Genomic DNA, 9,822 nt, shown 5'->3' on the forward strand with positions numbered 1-9,822 from the left:
CAGCCTCTATCTACTTTCTCCGTTGGAAAGATCTGGAAGGAGAATAAGTGATGCACGCGAATTTACCTTTCTACTATTTTTATATCATAATTATGCGAATTTATTATTTGATATAAACGTAATAAGACAAACAAAAAAAGGGGGGAATGTTGTGGAGGCCTCGACGCCGATGAAGGCACTCATTTGAGCTCCACGTGGAAGTGTGGCTCGTCGGCGCGCCCGCATGAGCCGCGTTTAGAGTCACGGGTAAGGATGGCTTTAATGACGCCTGGGGAGGCGCACGGTTAAGGCCGGATTTTTTAGGTTACAGGGGAAGAGTCGCTTGCGCTCAATGTAAGCGCGGTATTCCTACCTTAGCTATGGTTGGATGGGAAAGAATAGGAACCGAGTCTGTGAACGCGCTCGTTTATATATTGTTAACATCGTGGCCCCTCGCGGTAAGGGGATGTTCACGTCCTCGTGTTATTGCGAAATCTCTATTACGTGCTGATTATATTATTTGTGATTTGCTTTGATAATAATTAGATTTTGGTTAGATTGCGCATTTTGTTTTACTGCGGGGGTCGCTAGATTCGTATCGGCGCGTTTTGTCGTAGCGTACTGCACCCAGTTGCGGCGGAATTCGCATTTGTTCTTTGTGCGTTTTTTCATCGTGAGCTTTCGCGTTATTCCGGATCTTTCGTTCTTTGTGCTCGTGGAATTTGTATGTTTGTTTAAGGCTTTTTCTAAGTTACGTGCGCTTCGATTTTATTCGCGATGGTTTCGTTCGCATTCAGGGGCCTTTTGTGACCGGTGGGTGCATTCAGGGTTGCGCGGCAATGCATTGCGTTGGCGTTATGCATTTCTATAAATTTTCCACGGGTCTGCGGTTTTTCTTGCGGCTGCGTCGAGATCGGTTGTTATCTTAATTATTCCTCATCCCGTGTTATTGATGTTTTGTTGTTAAAGTGCATTCTTGCATCGTTTTTAGCGTTTTATACTTTGGCGCAGGCGCAGTATGCGCGGCGTTCAATCGCGACGGCTTCGGTAGCTTGGCCTATAGCTGAATGCGCTAGTCGGCACATATTATATTGGTTCGCTATATTCCGTGCTCGCGCTCGCTTGGTAAACGGACGGGGCGCTATATTGTAGGCGCACCGGACGTTACACTCCTACTTTTTCTGATTTCTGCGGCGTAAATCCCAGCGCGGCGTATTTGCCGGAGTTACCCTATGTGATATATTAGGAATTCCGATGGAAAAATATTTTACTGAAATTTCTTTAAAAATGATATTTTAACAAAAATTTCAAGAAAATTTATTAAAATTTTGCTACAATTTCGCAAAAAGTGATTTCTTTTTCAATCAAAGTTATGAAAAGCATTGAAATTTAATCGAAATTTTTTACCTCTTTTTTGAAAAGTTCTCTTTAAAAGTTTATCGAAATTTCTCTGAAAATATGTTGATATTTAGTTGAAGATAATTTTCAACGCTACACTGATGAAAATTGGCTAGAAACTCATTACAATTTCTTCAAACAATTTTTTTGAAAAAATTGCTGAAAATTCTTTGAAAATTTGCCGAAGTTTCTATAATATGTTGCAATTTACTGGCAGTTGTACGTGGCATCGCCACCAGATGGACGGGGGAGAGTTCTGTTTCTTGTAATTAAAATATTACACACAATAAGAAACATTATGAAATTTTTCACTCATGTTTTAATGAAATAATTCCTTAAAGATATCGGTCTCAAAAATTGGGCTCAAAGATAAAAGTAAATCGAATGTATTTTTTGATAATAAAACATGTCATTTTGCTTTCAAATTCAATTAAATTTCGCTGAAGTGTTCCAAACTGTAGAATAACTTTAGCAAAATATTTAGCCAAATATCAGTGAATTTTAGGGTAAAAGTTTTTTACTACGAAACAAAAATATTAGGAACAACTGATTGATATCTTCTTAAAGATACTCACTCGATCACTGTGTTCCGTAGAATGGACAGAGATTGACGCACGTAAAGTGTGTTTTGTTGAATGAGTTTCTGTTTATCGTACACCGCATTCTCGAATCGTATCCCCCGCCAATGCTTGATCGCCTTGCTCGCACCATCGTGGCGAGGCAGGCAAGAAATACCCAGATCAGGATGATAATCTATAAGATGTTAAAATATATATTAATTACCATAATTTTTACATATTATATAAAATTCGAATTTTGAAATACTAGAGAGACAGAAACGGCGAGAGAAGTGGGGGGAGAGGAGAGGGAGGGGGGGAAAGGAGGAGGGAGGGAAGGGAAGGGGTGAGAGGGAGCGAGAAAGAGGGAGCAATTGATTGATTGATCTTTATTACTAGCTTTCTTAGCTATTTTGCGATACATGTTTAACTTACATTTCGAACATATGTTTTTAACATTCTCTTAAACGTTTCAAGTCTTTCACATTCTTTTATATTTGGTGGTAAGGCGTTATACATTTTCACTCCTTCATAAAACATACTTTTCTGCGCACTTCTTGTATTTCGAAATTTTATTACAATATCCACTGCCTGTCGTGCTTGTCTTTCGCACGTATTACATACTATTTCAAACTGATCTCTCAATTGCTCCGGTAACAAACTTCTTAAAATTTTAAATATAAATATACATACATTATATTGAAGCCTCTGTTTCACTAACGTAAACTGCAACGCTTGTAGCATATCCTTTATTTTAGTGTATTTATTACACTGAAGTATCACTCTCATAGTTCTATTCTGCGCTTTTTGTATTTGGTTCAGCTGTGTTTTCCCCATGTCTATCAAAAGCATCGCACAGTACTCGAAGTGTGTAGCTACTATAATCTTATAAATAATACATCTAATGTACGCTGATACAAAATTACCTATTCTATTTAAAAAAACTTGTTTTTTCCCTATTTTCCTTAACATATAATCGCAATGGTCTCCAAATTTAAGCCTGTCATTAATAACACTGCGCGACGTTTTAAGACTTTTCTTCTGCTGTTTGAATAAAAGATACCATTTCCGATGTATTTTTGCCCGCTGAACACGAATCCGGCAATAAAATTGCTCTATCACGTCACGTTTTTGAGAAAAGTGAAGTTAAAAGTGTCAAAATTGACGTTTTTTGACATATGTGATTTTTTTGCTAGCGAAGTAAATTTTTTTTTTCTACTTTCGTTTGCGCCATCATAAAGTGCCAACTTTTATCTTTAAAATATATTTTTTTTAACGCCGTACATTTTGTTTTCACCGAGATAATCTCTGCGTAGTCACATAAAGAAAAACGTTTTTGAAAAAAAAACCGGAAGAACTTCACAAAAAAAGCGTATGAGACGCTGCTTTTACAATATACAACTAAAGCTCTAGTAAAGTTAAATAACATTTACAATACTTCAGTTATTATAATTTAAAAGAAAAGATAAAAAAATTCATATACCTATATAAAATAATAAAATAAATCTGAAGAAATTTAAAAAACAATAAAAATAATGAAGATAATATAAACAATAAAAAAATAAAAACAGTGAAAAATAAAAAAATTAAAAATATAAAATATATATATAAAAATAAAAATATATAAAAATAAAAAGAAGTATAATGTAGACTGCCTCCACGTGGTGCACTCTGGGGAACAAAAAAATTGTATAAAATTGTTATTTTTATTGCTAAATGGTCTACAGACAAAAAACAAAATGCAGGATCTTCTCTGCCCAGTTAACCATTTTTTTATTTAATTTAAATTTGAAATTCTTTTACAAATGTTTAAAATTTCAAAATTAATATTGTAAACAATATTTTTTAAATTAAATTAAAGCGCAAATAACAAATTTTTGTGATAAAAATTTTTTCCGATGACAAATTTTTCCGCCATATTGAATTCTCCATTATAAATTTCGAAAATTTGACTTCAGATTCGAATTTAGTGACCTTAAAAACCTTGCTACTAAAATCATCACACACTTTTAAAACTTTTTCGTCCAAAACATTTTTGGCACAGAACGTTTTTCTTTGTGTGACTACGCAGAAATTATCTCGGTGAAAAAAAAACGTACGGTGTTAACAAATATATATTTTACAGATAAAAATTGGCACTTCAAGATGGCGTAAACGAAAGTAGAAAAAAAAATTTATTTTGCTAATAAAAAATTCACAAATATGTCAAAAAACGTCAACCTTTACCTTCACTTTTTTCACAAATCTGACGTGATAGAGCAATTTCATTACTGGATTCGTGTTCAGCGGGCAAAAATACATCGGAAATGGTATCTTTTATTCAAACCGCAAAAATCACGTCCCCCAGTATAATTATTCCTAAATATTTCATTTTTTCTACACACTCAATCTCAACTCCATCCAAACATTTCAATGTAAAATTACTTCTCAGTTCTTTCCTTACACTTCTAACTATCATATATTTTGTTTTATCTGCATTCATTTTCAATTTGTTTCTGTTCATCCAATTTTCGACTATATTGAATGTCCTGTTCATTTTTACCTATAAATCCGCACTACTTTCTCCGCTTACGTATATGAGCGTATCATCTGTGAACATCTTTATATTGCACTCTCTGGGTAGATTTTGATTATATCATTTATATATATTATAAATAACAAAGATCCCAATACTGATCCTTGTGGTACTCCATATTCTGTTGTTAGTGATCTAGACCATTTTTGGTTATATTGCACATTCTGTTTCCTATTATTTAAATATGATTTGAACAATTCTAAAACCCTATCCCTGACTCCATATTGATATAATTTTTCTAATAATATTTTCCTATCTATCGTTTCGAACGCTCTCTTAAAGTCCATGAAAATTACACCTACCAATTTTTTCCCGCTTACTATTAATTTCCATTCGTCAATAACAGTTTGAATCACCGTCTCACATGAATAATTTTTCCTGAATCCTGACTGATGTTCTGTTATAATACCGTTACTTTTCAAATACATTTCTAGCTGTTCTTTTATTATTATACTAATTCTAACACTTTTTCATACATTGGTAACATATTGATAGGCCTATAATCACCTGCTTTTTTGCTTTTCCTATTTTTGGAATAGGTTTTATTGTCGAAGTTTTCCAGCTTTTCGGACAGCAGATTTCTCTCCTTCAAAAAATCATTTATTATATCTACAAATACTTCTTTTACGTAAAAAGATGCCTTTAGTATATCGCTACTTATTCCCTCTTCTGTGCCTTTCTTATTTGGCAGTCCCATGACTATTTTCTCTAGTTGTTCTAAACTGACAATCTCAAGATTTTCCATAATTCCTTTATCTTTTATGACATAAATAATTTTCTTACCTACATCGCTTGGGCTATCTACGTTTATAGACTGTATTATACTATTAATACTTTGTATAAATATGCATTAAACTTATCAGCCATATTGCACTCTTTAATATCGCCTAAATTTTCAAAATCTATATTTTCTACTTCCTTTATACCTGCTGGCTCACCCCTAATTATTTCTTTCAGTGTTTTTCACATAATTTTGGGATTTTCTTTATTAGAATCTATCATGCTCTTATAGTACTCTTTCTTCTTTTGCTTAATCAGTTTCACTATTATATTTCTTTCGGTTTTAAACTGCAACCAATTTTGTACTGTATCATCATATAATGCTTTCCTGTATGCCTTATCTCTTTTATCTGCCGCTTCTCTTATTTCGTCTGAGTACCACTTTTTCTCTTCCCATGCTTTCGGTATTCTAAATTTTTTCCTCGGTGCCGTTACTAACGCATCTATTATACTATTGACAAATATTTCCGCTCTCATACTGACATCCATATCTTGGTTTATTCTCAGTTTATCTTCTACTAGCCTAGTAAATTTATTTACATAAAAACTCTTATAACTTCTAACGCTAAATTCCTTATATTTATTTTTAATTTTATTCTTACTCAACTCTACTTTAAACCACGCATAATCCGTAATTTTAGGCTCATGAATACCTGTACTTTTAATTTATTATTATTGGTAAAGAGTAAGTCTATAATTGTCTGACTGTCCTTCATAATTCTAGTCAGTTCATAAACGTACTGCTTCATCCCTAAACTCAACATTGTTGTTTGCAACTTTTTCGCATAAAACGAGTTAGTCTTAAGATCTGTATTAAAATCTCCTATTATCATACATTCTCCTTTTATTGTTAGTTCCTTTACTATATCTTTCAAAAATCTGATAAATTCACCATGTGACGCGCTCGGTGAGTGATATGTTACCATAATCACTCCTTCGTTTAATTTTTCATTCACTTCTACAGCAACACACCAACAATTTGATTTTAATTTTTGCATTAACATTACTTCATGCTTAATACCATCTCTTACATCTGGAGACACTGGTAGTGTCTCGACGCTAAGCTGCGCGAACCGACGAGTTGCGGCAGATCGAGATTATCGGATCTCAATAACGGCTGAACCGATCGCGTTCTATGTATGCTCAATCGATAGCCACCACACGAATTGTATCATAAAAGTGCTTTTATTTTTTTTCTACGTGCCCTACGAGCGGAGATATCGCGACTCAAAGTTCCGAACTGCTACTTTTTCAGACCATTTTTCAGATACGTCGTCCTTATTGTCATTATTATCTTCGACCACATTCCGCGCATTCCTTTGGTGTCCTTCTAATATTCTTTACGCAAGGAGCGCTAGTTTCGTGTCCTTATGACATTCTTTACGCAATTATTACGCAATACGCAAGGAGTGCTAGTAGTGATATACATATATGATCAGCGAGTGCTGCGATCTGGAGACACGACTAATTATTAGGATACGTTTCCACGAGTGCGTCACGCGTCGCGTGTCATGACGCGACGCGAAAGAGAGAAACGAGTATAATAAACTTCACTCTTTCTCTCTTTCGCGTCGCGTCGTGACGCGGTGGACGACGCGACGCGTGACGTGCTCGATGGATACGTACTCTTAGTGTATACACTTTTGGTTAGGTTAGGTCCGTCACATCGATGGTAATAAAGGAACACGTAAGTGATTTTCTGTTTCTGCAATACACATTTTAGACTTACTCGACACGTTTTTGTACTGAATGAACGAATCTGATAAAAAAAATTACCCCGCGGACCGAGATATTAATCGTTAAAATTGATGACTATTCAGGTTAGGAAATCTGTCATATCGATGGTGGCATGGATTACAGCAGAGTATTTGCTTGGTTAATATGTATCTGTAAAGCAGAAAATTTGTTTAATCCTTTATGCCATCGATGCAACAGATTTCCTCTGAATATCTGTCAACTTTAATTAATAACTCGGTTCGCGGGGCAAATTTTTCATGTAGTGCAAAAATGCGTCGAATGAGTTCATTTTATCAACCTCGAGGAGGTAAGGAGGCTAATTCAACAATTACCGAATGTTGATGTGCATAAATCTAATTGTTTGTTCGACCTTGTACGTATATTATTATGTAACTTGTAATTTAAAGATACGTTTCATGATGCATTTCTTGTTGAGGTTTCCTTGTGGTAAAGTAAACCTCTTATTAATAAATCCATCCAGAAAGCGTCAAGAAGATTTTTCTCAAATGGAATTTACGAAAAGATGTATGGAACAAAATTTGGAACTTTGTCAAATTCACGTATGGTTTACATGTCTGTTTATCTGCAACGAACAATTTCCCAAGTCTGCCAGGAGCTATTGCATATTATATGTAATAAACACAAGTAATATTATATTTTATTCCTCCCGCAAATTATCTAATTATTATTATGTATGAAGCTTTTTTACGAAATTTATTTTCAGGTATTACTGAAAATTGATGGAACTCGTCAACTTTACCTCAACTGACTAGACTATTAAAAACTTTATTTTTGAAAGCTGGACCAGTTTGGAACATTAGGAACAGAATTTAGTCAAATTCATGTATGGTTTACATCTTTGTTTAACTGTATAATATACTCAGTAAGTCGAGTTGCCTATATGCCTATGGGCAGCAGCACGCATTACTGGTAATGCAGAATAAGATTAGATCGCAAGTCCGGCGGGGAATAATATTTAATCTTATTATTGAACTTTATAGTATACTAGTAGCATGTAAAATTCAATCTTATCTCATTCTCCGTTGGACTTGTCATCTAATCTTATTCTGCATTATTAGTAAAGCATGTTTCTGCCCATCGGCAGACAGGCAACCTGATTTACTGATGTGTAGGTTCTGCATTACTAGTAAAGCATGCCTCTGTATAATATACTTAGCAAGTCGAGTTGCCTATATGGCTATGGATAGGAGCACGCATTACTGGTAATGCAGAATATGATTAGATCGCAAGTGTGGTGGGGAATGAGACAAGAGAATTCTGGCATAATGTAAAATTTTATAAAATATGTATTTAATAATCAATGAATCCATCCCCAGAAAACGTCAAGAAGATTTTTCTCAAATGGAATTTACGAAAGGATATTTGGAATAAAATTTGGAACTTTCAAATTCAAACGCATGGTTTATTTCTCTGTTTATCTGCAACGAACAATTTTCCAAGTCTATCAGGAGCCATTGCATATTATACTAGGTGCGCAACTAAGTTTCCGGGTTTTTTTGATCAATGAAAAATGGAAAATTTCAAGAGAAATACAAAAAATAGTTTATTCAAAGTATCGTCCCTCGCTAGCTACATATTTTTGCCATCTCTCTGGCATGAATACCGCGACGATAAAACGACGCGTCTTTGGACAAACCATTCATCCAACCAATTTTGCACTTCTTCGAAATTAGCCAAGTGTAGCCCAGCCAAGCCATGCGCCATCGATCGGAACAAGTGATAATCGGAAGGGACCAGGTCTGGTGAATACGGCGGGTGCAGTAGCAGATCCCATTTCAGCGTTTTGATGATGTCCTGGACGATGGAAGTGCGATGGCACAGAGCGTTGTCGTGCTGCAATATCACTCGTTCGTGTCTCGTGTTCCATTCGGGCCGTTTTTCGAGCAACGCATGGTTCAAATTGATCAGTTGTCGTCGATAGCGATGCCCATTGACAGTTTCGCCCCGTTTCAGCAGCTCATAGTATACGATTCCTTTCTGGTCCCACCAAACGCAGAGCATTGTCTTCTTTCCGAAGCGATTTGGCCGTGAGAAGTGATTTGGCCGTGTCGTCGATGTTGATGCTTCGCCAGGTGAAAGCCACGATTTTTCCTCTCTCTCTGTCTCTCGGTCAACTCATGCGGCACCCATTTTCCTTCCTTTTTAATTTTTCCCATGGCATGTAAACGTTTGGAAATACCTTGGCGAGTCATGTTTAATGCCTCCGCAAGTTGATCTTGTGTTTGCGTATTATCTTCATCCAATAACGCTTGTAAATCGGCGTCCTCAATTGTTTTTGGTCTTCCGGAGCACTTCTTATCCTCAGTGTCGAAAACCCCACTTCTGAAGCGTTTAAACCAATCTTCACAGGTAGTTTTCGATGGTACATGTACGCCTCCTCAAGCAAACGACGTGCTTCAGCTGCATTTTTTTTCAAGTTAAAGCAGAAAAGCAAAGCTTCCCGCAAATGCTGTTTATTTGGCACAAAACTCGACATCTTTATTGTTAGAAAAAATATTTTTGCGTTGCGATATGTGTTGGTATTATGACTGATTATTGTTGACAGACGTCCGAGCTATAAAAAAAACACAACTTTAGACATGTATGTCGACTACATGTGTCGTTAGTGCCATCCATGTGTGAAACCCGGAAACTTAGTTTGTAATAGCGCACCTAGTATGTAATAAACACAAGTAATATTACCAGGTATGTAAATATGAAACCGGAATTTACCAATAGATGGCCATAGCTGTCAATGTAGTTGCCGTCAGATCGCGTCATTGACGCCATTTCCTT

General features: G+C 35.6%; 1 protein-coding gene across 1 annotated transcript in view; it reads right to left on the minus strand.

Moving 5' to 3' along the window:
• The window catches only part of LOC108763311 (protein bark beetle), a 122,018-nt gene that overhangs the window by 83,497 nt on the left and 28,699 nt on the right, over positions 1 to 9,822 (minus strand). The window contains exon 6 of the mRNA XM_018510819.1: positions 1,953 to 2,130. Within this exon, the coding sequence (XP_018366321.1) occupies positions 1,953 to 2,130 (178 nt within the window). The remainder of the gene's footprint in view (positions 1 to 1,952; positions 2,131 to 9,822) is intronic.

This window comes from Trachymyrmex cornetzi, unplaced genomic scaffold, assembly GCF_001594075.2.
Source record: "Trachymyrmex cornetzi isolate Tcor2-1 unplaced genomic scaffold, Tcor1.1 scaffold350, whole genome shotgun sequence".
Lineage (NCBI taxonomy): Eukaryota > Metazoa > Arthropoda > Insecta > Hymenoptera > Formicidae > Trachymyrmex > Trachymyrmex cornetzi.